The sequence below is a fragment of the Sphaerodactylus townsendi genome, linkage group LG01 (genome assembly GCF_021028975.2).
Source record: "Sphaerodactylus townsendi isolate TG3544 linkage group LG01, MPM_Stown_v2.3, whole genome shotgun sequence".
Classification (NCBI taxonomy): domain Eukaryota; kingdom Metazoa; phylum Chordata; class Lepidosauria; order Squamata; family Sphaerodactylidae; genus Sphaerodactylus; species Sphaerodactylus townsendi.
The window spans coordinates 44,860,323-44,879,140 of record NC_059425.1 but is presented as its reverse complement, the minus strand read 5'-3'; the positions used below and the strand labels follow the sequence as shown (position 1 = coordinate 44,879,140).

The 18,818-nt window shown below is 39.8% G+C and overlaps 1 protein-coding gene across 10 annotated transcripts in view; it reads left to right on the top strand.

The window, feature by feature from the left end:
- SLC8A1 (solute carrier family 8 member A1) overlaps nt 1-18,818 on the top strand; it is a 349,316-nt gene that overhangs the window by 283,738 nt on the left and 46,760 nt on the right. For 2 of the 10 annotated variants that reach the window (XM_048482014.1, XM_048482006.1), the window contains exons 3-7: nt 2,209-2,315; nt 9,469-9,489; nt 11,484-11,501; nt 12,969-12,983; nt 16,240-16,308. In XM_048482014.1, the coding sequence (XP_048337971.1) occupies nt 2,209-2,315; nt 9,469-9,489; nt 11,484-11,501; nt 12,969-12,983; nt 16,240-16,308 (230 nt within the window). Of the gene's footprint in view, nt 1-2,208; nt 2,316-3,021; nt 3,126-9,468; nt 9,490-11,483; nt 11,502-12,968; nt 12,984-16,239; nt 16,309-18,818 lie in introns of all 10 variants that reach the window. The other 8 variants (XM_048482040.1, XM_048482032.1, XM_048482022.1 and 5 more) reach the window with 8 other exon arrangements.

The window sequence follows — 18,818 nt, the reverse complement described above, 5'->3', positions numbered from 1 at the left end:
GAAGAGATCGCAAGCTGCCTAAACACGTCTGGTCCTTTTAAAGACCATTATGACAAAATCTTTATACATGTATAAAGATGTGTGAAGCTGTGGGCAAGAACAGCTTCATTTGCATCCCCCATCTGTCGTCAGTGGCCTTTTCAATTTGATTCCTAAAGTTACTGGAGATTTTCATTGTCACTGTTCGCTTGCAGATGAAAGCAGCTCCATTTCCACTGTTGAACTTTATGGTTCCATTCCCCACTGTGCATACACCTGGGCTGCAGTTCCTACTGTGTGGAAATAGCAGGCAAAATACTCTTAAGACTGAGAAAAGTAAAATGCTGAGATACCCTGTCGTTCAGTTCTGAAGGACTAAGTAATGGGCAAGATCTGCTTCACTGGGGGACACAACAGTACAGAGAAAAGGAGATGAGTAGAGTCAGCTAGAAAGTGAGAATGCCATATGACTGTATGGGTGAGCACCAGAGAGTACGTATGAGTGAGACTGATGAATGGGTTGATTTTAGGGTAATTGGCTGTCTGCATTTGCACATATAAACAGTCTCTCTGTATGCATAGTGAATTACAAAGCTTGGTTTTATGAATATTTGAATTTCCCCACTTTATCTATCAAAGAAGTTTCTGAATTTCCTGAATTTCCTGCCCTTTCTCACTAATGATATTCGCTACTTTCCTCTGCCTTATTTTTTTCTCATTTTTTCTTTGTTTTGGATGACAGATCTTATAAGGGGCAACAATCTGTGGGATCCAGACATTGTTGCACAAGGCTACTAGCCACTTTCCCCAACATTACAAAAAAAAAGAAGAAGCCCGGGGGTCTTTTATAATATGGTTTGGGTGCCAACCAGCAGCATTTTTTTCTTCAGTGGTTTTTTCAGTATTTCTCCACGTTTTTTCCATTAACCGTGAAAGACAACAAATGGAACATAAGAACCTAAGAACAGGAAGAGGAAGAGTTGGTTTTTTACTCTGCTTTTCTCTGCCTTTAAGGAGTATCAAAGCAGCTTATGATCTCCTTCCCTTCTCCTCCCCACAAATAGACACCTTGTGAGGTGGATGAAATTGAGAAAGTTCTGGGAGAATGCTTATTGGTCCAAGGTCACCCAGCAGGCTTCATGTGGAAGATCAAACCCAGTTCTTCAGATTACAGTCCTCCAATCTTAATGACTATGCCACACTGGCTGTCCTGCAGCCTTTAAGGAAAATGTTCCTTGCATCTACTGTGTGGAAGTAAGTTGGATCCTGGGGCCCCAGATGCAACTTATTAAAAAAGGTATGATGCAGTTTGTCTCTCAGAGGAAAGGTCACTAGTTGGCACCCAAACCACAAGAAAACCTCCACGTGAAAAGATTCACAATATATACAGAGTTATGGACCTTTGGCAGGTGATTATGTTTAATAGCTGTATTACTTGCGAGGTCAGAGTCTGCCTGAAACTTCTCTGTGATGAAGAACTTAGGGAGCCACATCTGCACTTGTGCATTTATGCTCATATGCACAACTCAGTAAATAAATGAGGAAACAGGCACTTGTTTAAAACCAGATGAATGTTGCGCACCATAGTTGTGAGGCAACATTACTATCAATGCTGTGCCTGAGTCTGAAGATCCTGTCCCAATATACAAACATCACTGGGGAGAGAATGCAAAATACGAAGCATATGGGGAAACCACACAGCCCAGCCACACAGCCCGGAAAACCCACCAGAACCAGTTGAATCAAGCCGTGAAAGCCTTCAACAATACATATGGGGAAATATTTGCAATACAGTCTACTGTGAATTAATTATGTAACCGTTTCCCTGCCCCATGAAATCCTGTAAATATCTTGAGGGCAGTTTGGATCTTTAATGAAGGGTCTTCAGCACTCTCATCAAGCTAGAATTTCATAAGATCTTTGGGGGAGAATGTATGACAGTTAAACTGGTATAAAGTTGCATACATTTTTGTAGCTATTACAGCATGTTATATGTCTGCATGGGCTTCCAAAAGTCCTCCAGGGCAAATATGCTTGTTGCAGAAACAGCTGTGAGATATATTATAAAAAGAGAGGATCTCATACTTTAGCAGACTGGGGAAATTAACATTTGATGATACTTTGGATATTTCTGTCATCTGTGCATTTTCCCTTTTTGTTTCTTTTGCTTTCTTCTCTCTTTTCCCCTTTGCTTTGCTCTTGAATTTCTATTCTTCTTCTCTGTTTCAGCAAAACGATATCAATCAAAGTAATTGATGATGAGGAGTATGAGAAAAACAAGACCTTCTACATTGAAATTGGGGAGCCCCGTCTGGTGGAGATGAGTGAGAAGAAAGGTGGGGGATTGGCTGTGTGGGGCTAAGCCCTACCTGTATGCACCTGCCTTGATCACTCATGGATGCCTGGCACATTCCAGCTCATGGAGTCCCAAAGTACACATTCCGTTATCTATGTAAAAGGGCAGAGAGCGAAACCACTGACGGTTAATTGAGTCATGACCCATAACTGGTGACCCACAGCCAGTCAGGTGCAGTGGGGTAGCATCAGAATACCTCATGAGAGATCATGATTCAAATTTATGTTTAGCAATGAAGCACACTGAGTGGCCGTTGCTAGATCACTTTTTCTGACACTAGGGTTGTTGTAATAAGAGCACCTACCTTAAATTCTTGAAGTACAGTAGAAGAGCAATATATCTGGGAAGGGGAAAATGTCAATAACAACTTCATTCTTCCCCCCCCCCCCCAAAAAAATAAAACACTTAAGTCTTTTTTCTCTCCCCAAATCCTGTCAGAGTAAAGATATATGAATCTATCTGATTTCAAAGCTGAATTTGCAAGGGGTCCTAAACCAAACCGAGGCAACCAAGGAAATTTCAAGAACTGATGTTTTCTGCTCTTTCACATACATAAAAAGCCAGGGATGTGTGTTCCCTTCATTGTCACCACAGTCAACCACCACTTCAACTGGTCGTACTTAAAGCATGCATGTGTGTGCCTGTAATGCCAACCATTTGTTTGCCTTTGTCTTGTGTTCCTACAGGAAATTCATTACCCTTAGATTACTTGACCGTGAGGAATATGAGAAAGAGTGCAGTTTCTTCCTTGTGCTTGAGGAACCAATATGGATACGAAGAAGAAAGAAAGGTGTGAGAGTCAACTCAAACAGCTCTCGAGAAACTATGACCTTTCTCTGTTTGTGTCTTCCTCTCTCACAACTTCCTCTTCCCTCTCAATCAGCTTCCAATTAGTTTGCCACAATCCCTGTCAAGCTTAACAGTTTTGATTTCTTCTGTTCTTTTTTTCCTTTTAAATACTTACATTCCCATGGGCTGTGATGTCCATTTAAATACGGCATATAAATCACAGGAACTGGGAGGCAGGTATTATAAAATCCAAATAATAACGTATACCTTCCCTATAATTATGATCACTGCCATCATCCTTAATAGGCCAGTTACAGCATTACTCTCTTAATACATACAAAGGCTCAGTTCAGACATTGAAGGAACGCCTGGTTTAATTAAACTCACTATGGTTAGTGTGATTATGTGAATGCAGGCCAACAGTAGGATATAAGAAACTTCATATCCAGGATCTGAAGCCAGGATTTATTTAGACAGTTAATCTTAACTGGTTCTCATGATACAGAAATGCCACTATTCTGGATCAATCCTGGTTAATTTGACAGCACACTCTGGTGGTGCAGAGTCAGGCTCCGTGGAGAAGGCAATGAAATAGGATTTTTCAAAACTAACCAGAGTTAGAGTAATCACCTTTGAGCTGAACTCTGGTTTCACAAACTAGTCATTGTTAAAATAAACAAAATCTTTGTTTTAGAACAGAAAGGCAACTTTCATTGAGTGCGATCAGGAGTGCGGAAGCAACTAGGAATGACTAAAAAACCCAATTAGATCCAATTTTGTAGAGAGAGATCAACCCCCGAAAGCAATGAAGTTGCAAGAGCTCATTCCCAGAAGCAAAATGAGATAGATACACTTAACTCTTTCTGTACCTACTATTTTCTATGGCTCTTCCCTGTGGGTTCAGAAGCATGCTTGCCTTCTCAAAATATTTTGAAACCCCAGATGGGGAATAGCTGTGTCAGGGAAGATGTTTTTGAGTGCGAAAAGGTTATGTTTCCCCTTCTTCCACCATTTTCCATTCCCAATTACTGCCACCAGAAGCAGATTCTCCTGTTCTAAAAGGAATGTTGGATTATGTTTACACATACTTGGATGTAACACAAAGTTGGGGCTATGGTTCTCATAGCTAGTTTGTAGTCAAGCTGCTCTGAGCAGCCACAAGCTACTGTAAGTATACATGGATTGGGTGGTGTTGCACTTTACCCCTACAGGAGCACAGAGTAAGCTGGTACATCTGTAGGGTGCAATATATGGATTAGGGATACTTGAATTCAAATTTTCACTCAGCCCTGAAGTTCTTATTTTATCGCTAGATCAGCCACCATCTAACAGCCACTGCTATCTCACTGGTTGCTGTAAGGATAAAATGGGAACACTAACCAGTGAGCTTGTTCCAAGAACTATAGGATGCAAATGGAATTATTAACATTTATAAGTAAATGTTCAAGCCATGACTTCCTTCTCTTTCAGAGTCTGCTCAGCTTGTAAAGGGGGCTTAGAGACAGAGGGACATTACAAGTAAAATGTGAAGTGGCCCAGTGTATGACATAGACTTCCCTATGAGCATATACACAATTGATTCCAGATCTTTCTTCCATAGTTGTTTATAAGTGTGTTTGTTCATTGGTCCAGGTGCTTCAGCCAATTTTTTTCAACTTCCAAAAAATTGCATGGATATCCAGTTCTCATAACACTCACATGATCACTTCTCAAAGGGAACCCATGAACACAAAATGGACACAGTCTTATTAGTAGCATTGAGAACTATTGAGCTAGACTGTAGCAATATCTTCCCATGTATTATGGAGGAACCAGCAGTGAAAGTTGTTCTGAAGTATTTGTCAACTGAAAAATGTTAAATGTGACATACAATGTATTAACAATGTTAACAACAATATAAAGGAGGCAATGTAGAAAGAATAAGTTGCATAGGTAAGATAGTGGAGTTGGAAAAGCGTGCATGATAGTCAGAGAATTTATAGCTCACAATACAACTCTGGATAAGGTCTGAAGTCTTCCTCAAGATTCATAGCACTTGAAAACCAATCCAATTAATGTGGGCATGGACCAATTCTGTTTGGATAATGCTTCTGTAAATTTTAAATCATCCCATTTTGATTGGGTAATGGGAATAATAGCTTAATATTATAGTCAGGATAAGCTTCTGTAAATCATGAGGAAATAAATCTAGCCTCTCCCAGTATAACTTAGAGCAGTGGTGGCGAACCTAAGGCACGGGTGCCAGAGGTGGCACTCAGAGCCCTCTCTGTGGGCATGCGTGCACAGAGTTCGTGATGTGATAATAGTGTAATTATTTCAGGGAGATTATTAGCATTAAACCTAAGACCTAGTTTTGGGGAAGCAGTGCAGGTAACACTGTTAAGCACTGTTAAACCCTACTGATTTTCATGGGAAGAACGAAAGCATTATCCTTTACCTGGCAGTAAGCTTTGCTTCTGAGTAAACCCACCTAGGGTTGTGATTCACCCGTTCAAAGTGTTGCACAGTTGCTTCAAAGCAAAGCCACCAACTACGACCAAGCTTACTCCTGAGTATCGTACGCCTTGGAGCCAACCGTTTTTTCCATACTAAAACCTCAGCATTCAGGTTAAATTGCCATGTTGGCACTTTGCAGTAAATAAGTGGGTTTTGGGTTGCAGTTTGGGCACTCGGTCTCGAAAAGGTTCGCCATCACTGACTTAGAGAAAATAGGCATTCTGCTTGGATGATGGGGTGGAAGACCAAGAGGCAGATCAAACCAAAAAAGAAACAATACAACAAAGGAGGTAGAAGGGGAAAAGGGAAGTAGATCAAATCAAAGAAGAAACAATACAACAAAGGAGGTAGAAGGGGGAAAGGGAAGTAGATCAAACCAAAGAAGAAACAATATAACAAGCAAAAATCCAGGGGAAATAAATCAACTACTTTTACCACTGTCAGATATTTCAGCAAAGTAGGAAGGAACACATGTATTGAACCACTGGAGAACAGTGGATCCATATTCAAGAAGGCTTTCCTCGCACTTCCGGGCATTGGCTTGGGTGCATAGTAGCCAGACAATGGCATTAAATAAGGGTATTATGCACTAGAACAGGGGTCTGCAACCTGCGGCTCTCCAGATTTCATGGACTACAAATCCCATCAGCCCAATTGGCCATGCTGGCAGGGGCTGATGGGAATTGTAGTCCATGAACATCTAGAGAGCCGCAGGTTGCAGACCCCTGCACTAGAATTAGACAATTTCTGCTGAAAATATTGTCCATTGAAGCTTATATTAGGATCAAGTCAGAAGTAAGATTAGCCAACCTGTATGAGTTGTTTAATCACAAGAACAACTTAGGCTTTTGAATATTTTCTTTGCCCATATGTTATCTTTTGAGGGCTTTCTCAAGTGTTTTACCTATGCCCATGTATATATGAACAGAATACATGCATTTCTTTCTCTTTGTGTTCATAGCCAAGTACACATGAATGGAGGCAGTCATAATTTCCTGCAGTCTGTGCATACAGATAAATAAATGCATGTTCCCTTTAGGGAATACCTATGCCCTCTGTCATGGAAAGCAACTTTCATTAAGCCCATTTGGGAGAACTGTACTTCACTGTGACAGGATCACATGATCCTGAGCACTCTCTATGCGAAGGCACAATGCAAATCTAGCGGGGATGCTTGTTCTCTGCCAGTTTAGTAAAGCTGGAAGGAAAGAGGTAGAATGTGGCCTTAAAACCAGCCTTTCATCCTAATGAAATCAGTTTCATTTATTTAGCTCTTATTTCTAGGTCATACAAAAGAAAAGCTTCTACAAAATCAACTACAGATGTATTCTACAGTGAACTCATTCCACCTCTCTTCCTCTTCCCCACTTAAAAAAAATCATACTTTGAATGAACAGAAATTAAGTGGCCATATGGTAGTTCAATATACAATTGATATAAACTGTGTAATCATCCCAAAATAAAACAAGCTGGACCTGCAATTATAACCGTTTAGCACTTCCTAGTTAAAAGGAACCACTGATGCTGAAAATTCGGCAGACTTGTGGTTGTGCAGGGGCTCTTAGATTGTGAAATGGGTATCCCTGGAAAAGTATGGAAAACTGCTATGGGACAGACAGTGAGTGTGCTTCCGTTTATGCACCTTGGTTGGTCCAAAAGTGCCAACTTTGACTCTCTTCTGCCCATACAGTAAAGTTTAGAATGCTTTGAGTCCTAGTGCCGGAAAGCGCTCAGTTAGTAGGTCACCTAGCCTAGTCTCTCACCTCAAAACAATGCATCCACTGCTTAAGGCATTTCTGTCAAATTGTTGTCTAGCTTTCTTCTTAGAAAGCCTCTAGCCTCCCAAGGCTGCTTTTCACATTAAGGTTTCCACACACAAACGTTCACTCTTCAGTGTGGAAGGAAAGATCTCATGGGTGTCTCTTTTGAGCACTGAATGTGTGCTGAAAATAAAATACTGATGACAGTGTTTTTACTTTATGGGCTGGAAATTTAAAGGCAGTCTGAAAGAAGGATCGCTACTCATACTATAGTACCATTACCATTTTTGCTTCTGGTTGAACAGGTTTTGTATGCTTTTTTATTGTTTTAAACTGGGGGGGGGGGGACAAACTATGAACCAAACCTCTCACTCCCCCCTTTAGTTCTCTTCAACACTGTTGCTTGTCTCGAACCAGAGCATAATCACCTATCTTTATGCAAAACAGGGCATCTCTGCAAAACTTCATTGTGAAAAGCACTTTGTTTGATGCTAAGTATTTGCAGTCAATAGAACAATGTGTTTTTGTTTATTTGTTTTGTTTTAGAACATGTGGTTCTCTGTATGTAGATTCAGAAACATTAGAGCTTATTATTTCCTCCCGTGTTCTCTGGACAGTTTGCCAATGAGCGCAGAAAAACAGTGAGCATAGTCACTAAGCATGTTGATGCTTCTTTTATTTCAGGGCACATCCTCTAAATTTAAATTAGTTGTAAAATGATGACTTTCTCAAGGAAACTTTGAAAATCATTTCTTTACACATGTGTGAGGATACTCAGAATAAATTAAGGGATCCCTAGAAATACTATCCAGGCCCCTTCCGCACATGCAAAATAATGTGTTTTCAAACCACTTTCACAACTGTTTGCAAGTGGATTTTGCCATTCCGCACAGCTTCAAAGAGCATTGAAAGCAGTTTGAAAGTGCATTATTCTGCATGTGCGGAATGAGCCCAGGAGTCTTTGGGAGTGATGGGGAGCTATGACAGTTAAGCCAGCATAAATTAAGTAAACTCAGACATCTTCACATAACAGAAGACACAGGATGTGGCTTGCAAATGATATTAAAATGCATTCACTGATCAAAGTCTTTTATGTTACCTTGAAGACTACTTAAGGTATAAGTTTTACCCCTTTATGTTGATGTAGCTTTCCATCATTCATGATAGCTGAGCAACAGGACTAACAGGGTTCCCTCTGATACCTCTATCCTGGTTACCATATAGGTTATTACATATAATAATACTTGATATCTAAACAGTTTCAGTGTTAACAGTACTTCACACTCATTACCTGGTTGAAATGTTTCCAGCAGGCAGATCAGGGAACAAAGTTAAGAGAGTGTGCTTTGCTGAAGTTCTCTTAACCACTAAGCTACACCTATGCAATGTATTTGAATAGCGGTTCTGCTACATGTAGGTTCAGGTCTACCCATTTTCCCCCTTCTTTATGGTTCATTAGAGGTCATTTCCACCATTGTTCCAAAATCCAGGAGCAGTTTATGGTGGCATAGCTGTCCTAGAAGCCATGACACATGTATGATATTCTCCATGCAATCCCTTGCATCAAGGCCATGATCCTGAGCAGAAATTCATAATGTCATGTGGGAAAGACACATACAGAATCTCTTCCTGTGTCATGATGTTTTATACAGAAGTACCCCTCCCAAAAATGAATAAAATAAATCCTCACTGATAACTAATGGGACATATTCTTTCCTCAATCTCTGGCAGAACTGTCATTGATGTAGAAATAAGATATATGGATCCAGGGTCAAAGGAAAATTTGGGGGTGGGAAATGGATTTGTAAACATTTATCACTTGCACTATATATATATATATATATATATAACACAATGTATTCAGTATTTTTTCTAGAATTTCATAGCCCATCCCCATGAAGCATGTCTCTTTTTCCATTATTTTTCATGCTTTTTTTCTCTCTCTTCGTAGTAGTGATATCCTGCAACTTTACAGATCTACATTTTCTTGTCTCCTGGATCTGGAGCCTTTCTATCGATGTTCCCTTTATTTTCATTGCTCATTGTGTTTTCTTCTTCTGTGTTTGTTCCTCTGTGTCTTCTTCACAGCCCTGTTGTTGAATGAGTTTGGTAAGCACTGCATTTCTTGTATCTCTTTTCCATTTTTTCCAATCAATCTATGCATTTTATATGATTATTTTGCTCTGTTTTATTTCATTTTAAAAGATAGTTTAAGAATTTGACTTAAAAGTGAAAATAACTGATGTCAAGTGTATGCGTAAATTAATGTTTCATATTAGCTGGATTTAGAAATGGGCCCTAGCATTCAATATATTTTTCAGTTGAAATCAACATGCCAAGGTCTGCATGGAAAATAAGAGGTATCTCCATTAAATGCTTTGACATTAGGCTGAAACATCCAGCTTATCCATCGGGCTTTTGGATGGAAGCCAGTGTGGTTTAGCCAGTTGTAGATTAAAATTTTACCCAAATTGATACATTAAGAGAGCATAAAGATCATACTCGCACATACATATATATGCATACACACACACACACACACACACACACGTCTGTGTGTATGTTGCAGCATGACAAAATAGCTTGCAAATGGGGATACTTTTGAACACATAGTCTTGCACAATAGCAAAACTATGCTTCGTACATCATTTGTAGTAAGATCTGGATCAGGCCCACTATCCAAGTAGCTCATTTAGATATTTGGTTTCAATCTAATTGGGACCCCACTGCATAGGAATTGCAGTGAAGGGAGTGGTTTGGTGGAAAAGAAGCACTTCCTCTGCATGTGTGCATACAAACCGTCTTCCCATTATAAATCCCTCTAAGTCCAAAATAACAACTTGTTTAAGAAATGGCATTGCTCTCTCTTACATGCATTTGCATGTAACTGTTAATGTTTGTGTACAACAAATTGGTATTGTTCAGGAGCTCTGAGCCCTTGGGTTGATGCAGGAGCGATACCCATTCAGTTGTATTCCCTTTTATGAAGAATCTAAAAACTAACCCTGGGCACTCAAAGCAAAAACCTTTAAGAGTCATTTGGATACTAGGGCCATTCAGTAAATGAGTACATAGATATTTTCCTGGTTTTGGAAGTTTTTAGAATCATATCACTTAGCCATACCCTTAACAGAATTGAGCAAAAGTCCTGGGGGGGAATGGTTCACATACCAATTCCTGAAACGAGTTGCTTCATTCAGTTGCATGGGCACCATGGCAACAAAATGTGAGGAAATCTAGGAAGTTCTGTATTGTACTCTGAGGAAAAATAGACTGTGTAACAGATAGCATTCCATGCACTATTTTTTTTGCCTCTTTCTGTACACAAGAGGCTGAAATTGGCAGGCCTTTTTTCTTTTAGTGTCAGAGTAGGTGCTTGACAATTAACAAGTTAAGATACATTTTACTGATTCTTTACATTGATTCTTCTAGCCTAGCAGTGACATGTTGACCAATAATCTTCCCTTTGCAACCTGGGATCCTTTAATTGATAGTGGACTTGAGGTGTTGTAAATACAAAGCAGGTGCTCCACCACTGAACTACCCCAGGTTTTTGAAACAACTAAGCTTTAAGAAGAAAACTAGTAATTTCTATATGGGATCATCTTCCTTAAGGTTCCTGAATCCTGGCCAGACCTAGACACTAGAGTGATATTTGTAGGTCTCCAGTAACTGGAATCCTTTGTCTCCTCATCCTCTTCCCTGTAAAGTTTAGTAAAACAGAGGATGTGATTTGACACTCAATACATTGCACTTTCCCCATCTCCATAAGTATTAGCTAATGAAATGGAACATGCTGTTAGGAATATCTTAGCATGGCAATGTGACATAACATGAATTGTAATACTAAAAGTGACCAAAGAGAAGACGATGCAGCATAATACTTTCAATAGAAACCATGCATTTTCATAAAATTTTAATGAACAAAAAATTTAGATATTGAATATTATGCTTTTCTCCAAAAAAAGCTAGTGCTTTTGCTATATGAGTGTATATTTCTCAAAGGAAGTAGATAATTCAGCTTTGGGGGGGACTTGAGGTTGTTAATCAGAAAAAGATGTTAATCAGCTTTCTCTTTCTCTCTTTCTTTTGCATTCTTTTAGGTGGCTTCACGATCACAGGTATGGACTATCTTTTTGCTCTGTTCAAAGTGTATACATTTAGTTTTAAAGAGTAGGATCTTGCTCTCCTTTCTAAATTTTATATTAAAATGAATGTACTGCAAGATACTAGCATCACCATTCAACATTCATTTAAGATCAGTACAGAAACTTTAAACATTGAATCTGTTAGTAATATTGTTGGTCTTTCTATGTGAAGTACACAAGCCCTTGCCAAAGCCTCCTAGGGTTCAGCCTTCATGGTAATAGACGTACAGAAAGGTAAAGAAATTTCCTCAACCAGATTGGCTCTTCTTTCAGTGGAAGAGCAACTTGTTGAAGAAAGGCTCAAGAAACTTCCTATACTTTGTATATATAGGACATGCAAAACACAGTTTCAGCCGGAATGTACTTAATGTGGTTCTGGGGCAATAATTGCTTTGGATTCAATATTCATACAGCTTCGTTCAATACAAACTTTCTCTGTCAGCAAAAGATGCTTCTTCCTCTGCTTAGCAACAGCTATAAACTTTCTTCCAGGAAGGCTACATGTTATAGGTGTTTATATATGCCAACCATATTTCACTAGTGTTACTGGGTGTTAACTAGGAGTCAGTAAGTGACCTCAGTCAAATAGCTTAGGGATGGTAAAACTGTCTAGTAAATAGCCAGTTTTATTCAATCACTATGTGGCCTTTAGGGTCCTCAGTTACCCCTAGTCTTTGACTAAATTATATGGCAATATATTACAGTGATGGCATTCACAGCTGACTGCAAAGATACATAGTTTCAAAACTGCCCCCAAGCCAGATCCTGGTTTTTTGATATCTTCCCACTCTAGCCAATCTCTCCCACTCCTCTATTACAAGTGAACATATAGAAATTATTTCAATGAAATAAGCAGACCCATTGCACTAAAAGGCCTTAGGCACAGGTAATGTTCTTGCAGTCACCTCATTTATCAGTTAAGAACTGCATGAGACAAGACCCTTCCAATTACTTTCAAAGATTTTAAATAGCTTTTAATAAATCATCACTTGAGCTTAATACAGGATTTTTTTATAGAGGGAAAGATGGGTGGATGGTGGCAGGATTGTGTTGGAGCATGAAGAGAAGTAATGGCAAAAGGATGCTTAGGAGCTCAATGTAGTAGCATGAAAATCAGTGGTTAAACCAAAAAAACCTCTACTCAGTATTTCAGTGGAACCTAAAGGATATATCTTGGATTGCATAGTGTAGTTGAATGTCTTGAACCAGCCCCAAAGATCAGCCAGGCCAAAAAGTTTGAAAAGCAACTAATATAGATCAAATTCAGAGCTGTTATTGTTATGTTCTAAAACACTCATCACCAAAACCCCCACTGATCAAGTAGACATATTTGGAAAAGACGCTACTTGTGTACTATCTCTTGTACTACCTTGTGTACTACTTGTGTACTATCATTTGCTGACATTTTGGCTTCTTCTTATTTTCACTGTTGAAATGAAGGGAAGCTTTTGAATGGTAAGACATTTTGATTTTGATTCATGCTGCACTTTACACTAAACCCCACAAAGTAAGCAACTGGCGTGTACACCAAATATAATGAAAGGGTGTAATGTTTCTTTCTCATCCATTTAACATCACGTGTGTCTGGATAAGGAATGAATAGAAATTCCAGTGATTCACTGGCAGTTTGAAAGACATAATGCAGACCTTGAAATATCAAAGGATGATGGAACTGTAAGTTTCTTTTACCTTCTTTAAGGACTCTGGTGGCCATATGGCCTTTGGCATAGTAATTAGTGTGATTGCTGTTAAGACTCATTCATTTAGCTGCTGAACTTCTCAAGGTGTTTCTTGGAAGCCTCTAGCTTTCTTATTAATTGCATTTTATCATCTGAACAAAATAAAATGAACCCCTATCATCAGTTGTCACTATCATTTTCCAAACATCTATCACTGTTCCTAGAGGATTTATCCTTCACTGTGACAGCAATATACAACCATTGAGCAGTAGAGAGCTACTGTGGCATAGTGGGTGGAGTTTACTGGAAATAACTGGATTGGTATTAGAGATATATCCCTATTCAGTCTTGAAGATAACTGATGAATCTTGTGCTGCTCACCATCTTTCATTATAGTTTCTGTCATTAAGGTTTTGTTATAATGTTGTGGTTAGGACTGTTGTGTGTGCCATCTTGAGTTCCTTGGAGGCAGGGCACAAATCCTGATGCTGGAAGAAAAAAATGTTAGTTTTTAAGGTGCCTCAAGACTCCTTGCTGGAAAGGTGCCACATTTCACACAGGCAGTTTTTACAAAGGACATTCATAATTCCTCTGTACTTTCAGCACTTTTTGAGAGCAGCTTATTTCACCTGATAAATGTTCTGATAAAATCTGAATAGCAAAGAGATATAAAATGCCAGCTGTTTTATTAGAAACTGACCATATCACAAGTCACAGTTTAGCTTCTCCAGTACAGCTTCAGATATTTTCTCCATAACCAAGGTTTTTGCACAATCTGTGCACTTTGGTTTCATGTTTGTGGCACTCAGTTGGCTCATCTTCTGCCAAGGATGTTGCTTTGATGGGGCTGCCACATTTTATCAGTGTAATTAAAAATGACAGCTATATATTTTTTGTGTTCATGGAAAAATGCAGTTCTTCTCTCAGTGCCCCTATCATGTATCTGCAGTTTCTGTGCAGATTGTGGTTTCACACAGGTCGCAGGCACCTACAGGCTGTTATTTGTGAGACGGAGAGCAATGAGCAGCACAAATTTTTGCTGCTTCCTTGAACAAGCACAGCCTTGTTGTGCCACTTTAGTTTCCTTGCTCCTCCACATGAAGCCTGCTGGGCCTTGGGCCAGTCACAGTTCTCTCAGAACTCTCACAACCCCACCTACCTCAAAAGGTGCTTGTTCTGGAGAGTCAACAGAGTTATCACTGTCTTGTATTTGAGGGGCTGGGACAGAAACAGTGACTTGCTTAAGACCTTCAAGTGAGATTATGACTGAAATGAGATTTGAACAAGGAGTTTCCTAGGTTACATGAAGACCACATCTCTTCATTTTATATTTTGAGTACAGAATATCACATCTCTATCAGCTAAGAATGGCACGTGTATTTTTTAAAAAATAGCCAATAGGCAAAGATATACCAAAAAAAATATGATCCAGTGTCTTCCACGTCGCTACTTCCATTACTTTTGCTGATAAAAAGGGTAGTATAGGTGCAGGAGTTGGTACTTGAGTACAACAGGCAACATGTGAAGCTGCTCTTAGAAACAAAGTCATAACCAGAGTGTGGATTTAAACTTGGGTCTTTCTTTTGGGACCAGGAGTTTAAAAAATGCCTTTCTAGTGTCAAGATGCTTTTGCTTAAAACTGTAAGGATTTCCATTCTCATTTTCATCATAAAACACTTCCCTGCCTCCTCTGCTTCCACCCAGAGCAGCCATTAATGTTCTTTGCCTCTGTCCTCTCAGTCCTCTTTAATAACAGTGTGGCAATGTGCACATGCTCCATAGGGCCTCCCACACTTTCATCAGATGTGCAGGAGTTTTCAATCATTCTGGTTTCCCAAGCACTGTGGTTGCTTTGGCAACCAAGCTGATGGCCAAATGCTCATAAGAGGAAGTAATCTCTTTGACGTTCAAGAAGCCTTATAGAGCATGCATGCTCAGTTGGCACACCGCTATTAAAGAGGGCTGGGAGGACAGAGGACAGAAAAGATTAGGTGCTCCAGCTCCTGGGCAGAGGTGGAGATGGCAACAGGTAGGCAGGCAGGATAGAGGATTCTACTCCTCTCAGTGCTCTATGTCAGGCACCTGCCTCGGTTTGTCTAATGGGCCTACTGCAATACATTTGTTAGTCTTATGATAACACAGGATTTTTTTTCAGTTGTTACTCAGGTTTTTGTTTGTTTTTTGCTGTCAAGTCACAGAGGACTTATGGTGGTGACCACTTGGGATTTTTAAAGCAAAAGACGTGCAGAGGTAGTTTGCCATTACCTGCCTCTGGGCAGAGATCCTGGTATTTCTTGGTGTTCTCCTATTCAAATATTAACTAGTGCCAACCAGGTATAGCTTCTGAGGTTTGATGAGATCAAGCTAGTTACAACATTGGGAAGATTGAAAGAATTGAAAGATTGGATTCATCAGATCTACTTCATCAGATTCCATGCTTCTCCATCATTGTTAAATTGATATATTATGGGGACAAAGGAAAATTTTCCAGTTTATGGATGTTTTATATGTTTCTGGTCACTCTTGCTAATTCCTTTGAGAAATATGTACAGCATAGCCATGTCTCTGAGGTATCCAACAGAAGACTGAGACTGCCTTTTGAAAAAAAAGGAATTACAACAACTGAATTAAGATGCACAATTTTCTAGCCACTGCAGTCATTTTTCCACTTAAAATTTATGCTGAACAAGATTGCAAAATGACCACAGGGAATATATTTTCATTAGGAAACCATAATTTGAAAGGTGACCAATGTACATCTGATCTTCTGGAGAATTTGAGACAACTAAGACCTCATTCATGGCTCTGTTTATTCTTGTAAATGCAAGAAACTGAATAGTGACTAGGGGTCCTGTTGTGAGCATTTAAAATAACAATAACTGTGTGTGAAATCGACTTTATAATTCACCAGCCATGTAGTTTCCTCACCTCTAACAAAACCTAACTGCACCAACCAGTAGATTCATCACGCAGTCAAACTTTATCCAGTCTCACGCACTGATCTTTACTTTTTTTGCCAATCATTTTGTTAGGCCAGCCTGTCTTCAGGAAGGTTCATGCTAGAGACCATCCATTTCCTTCTACTGTAATCAACTTTCAAGGTATTCTGGCTTGTTAGGATTCTAATGTAACTGATAATATATAACCAGTGGTTTTGCTCTGTCTGTGGGAGGACTGTTTGAAAAAAGATGAGATAACTAAGAAATTGCTACACTTTAATATCCCCTGTACTTAACTCTGTAAAGTTTCTGCTCTTCTATGCCTATTAGGTTGAGCCACGTCTGCCATTTTTCAGCCACTTCTTTAGTGCCAGAAATGACCATTAACATCAACATTTGGACCAGAGAGAAATATAAGTTGAAAGAAGCCTTGGCTCACAGTTCCTACTACTGTGAGAACTTGTTTCTTTAGGAGTCACTATGGCCCCTTCCGCACATGCAAAATAATGCATTTTCAAACCACTTTCACAACTGTTTGCAAATGGATTTTGCTATTCCGCACAGCTTCAAAGAGCACTGAAAGCAGTTTGAAAGTGCATTATTCTGCATGTGCGGAATGAGCCTATGAAAAACTAGAAAAGATCATTATTTTTGTCTTTTTAAACATAGACTTGCATTCACGCATCATGAATAAATGGAGGTTGGTTAGAGGCAAGCATGAACCTAGCTAGTTGATGTGGTTGTGTGCTTTCTCGTTCCATGCTTTGTATGCAGCAGAAACAGAGGTTATGAATCTGCCCTTCTGTCGTTCTCACGCGCTCCCTCTTCCCCTTTTGGTGCAAAAGTGCACACTTCCAGGTTTTCAACAATTCTCTATCTCTAATTTGTGCAGATGCCTTGAAGTATAGGCACCCATGTTTCGATATCACAACAAATTGGGCTTAGATTGAAAACTTCTGAAACAGAAAGTATTCATTCATGTTCCATATAGGAGGGAGGAAGAAGCCTACAAACCCAACAAGAAACTAGATTAGTGACATTTGTCAAAATGCCACAAAGGCAACTTTCTAAACTGGGATTACCCAGATTTAGACCAGCCAAGGTGAGTGAGTCCTCCAGTCATTTATGATGGCCTGCTAGGGAGTTCATGATCCTGTTTTTGCAGCCTGGCTGCTTGTCAAGCGTGTAGCTGGCTGCAGTACATGGCCAATGGGCTTATTCAGTTCAAGGGAATTTCAGATGTGTGCAAACCAGATGTGAGTCCCTGTAGTGCAAGCAAGAACCTTCCATCTGAAAGCAGTCTCTGTTACGATCCCAAGATTCCTTTATTTCTAATTATATTCTCAAGGCAAATCCAGTCCCTTCATCTCAGGTTCCTATTAGGGACTACCTTTTTCCTGGTGTCATGACATCCTCTGTTCTATCTTAACCACTTTGGCACGATATGAAATATTAAAATGCTCCCCCACCCCCAAACACACACAGAGAGATTGCATATATAAGGCTCTGCAACTACTAAGTCTGCTGACCCATCTTTAGTCATCCTCCTTGGCCCTTTCCATAAGGGTTCAGCCTCTCTGTTGTATTTTGCAACCACCCCCTACTGTATGCTTCAGTTCAGCCATTGTTTTCTGCACCTGTCTTGGCTGCTATGCCTTGTCTTCCTGGCCTGTTCTTTCTTCACTTCTGAGGAAATTTGATTTTGCAGTTATATTACATATGGTGTAGTGGTTAGGAGCGGTGAACTCTAATCGGGAGAACTGGGTTTGTCTTTCCCACTCCTCCCCAAGAAGCCTGCTGGATGACCTTGGGTTAGTCACAGTTCTCTCAGAACTCTCTCAGCTCTTGGGGAAGGGAAGGTGATTGTAAGCCACTTTGAGACTCCTTAAAGGTAGAGAAAAGTGGGGTGTTCTCTGCAAAGCACTGCCCTATACAGTCAGTCAGATTCACCTCTTGGTAAAGCCAGGCATCACTGCTCAACCTCACTTGCATCTCCTTTGCGATATCTTCCTGTCAAGCATCTGGCACATGTACTTCCAGCCTCAAAAAAAAATCACTCTGTTTCCGCCCTCCCTCCCCTCCATCATCATTGTCTTGGGCAGCATTAAAATTAACAAATTACTTCCCATTGTTTTTATACCCCAATCAAGTAGCATTAGCAACTTCCAAATTCACTTCTTTCAAGGAACAAAAGGGAAATGAGAGAAGGGAAGGAAAAGAAAATTCAAGGGGCTGGCAAAGAGCAAAGAATTGAATCCCTTTCTAGCAAGAGAAGCTATTCTGCTTCAGACATGAATAGTGTTGCCAGATGTCCCTTTTTTAAAAGGGGGAAATCATTTTTTTCTTTTGAGAGTTCTTTATTCCAGAGTAGAAATCCACACAATGTAACAGGTAGTTCGTTACAGGGATCCTCAGCAAATTAATTCCTTTGCCCCTTTTTTCCTTACAGAATCCTGAGGCAAATTGGGGCTGCACATTTCCTTAATTTGTGTATTTCAGACATACCAAACTGTGTGATCTTTGTCTCATCTGTTTGTGCCCAGTTTCACCATAAGACCCAGGGCTGCCTCCACATAATGTGTGAAATGGTCCTAAGCAGTGCTGGGATTCAGCAGGTTCGCACTACTTCAGCAGAACTGGTTGTTAAAATGGTGCTTGTAAACAAACAGTTG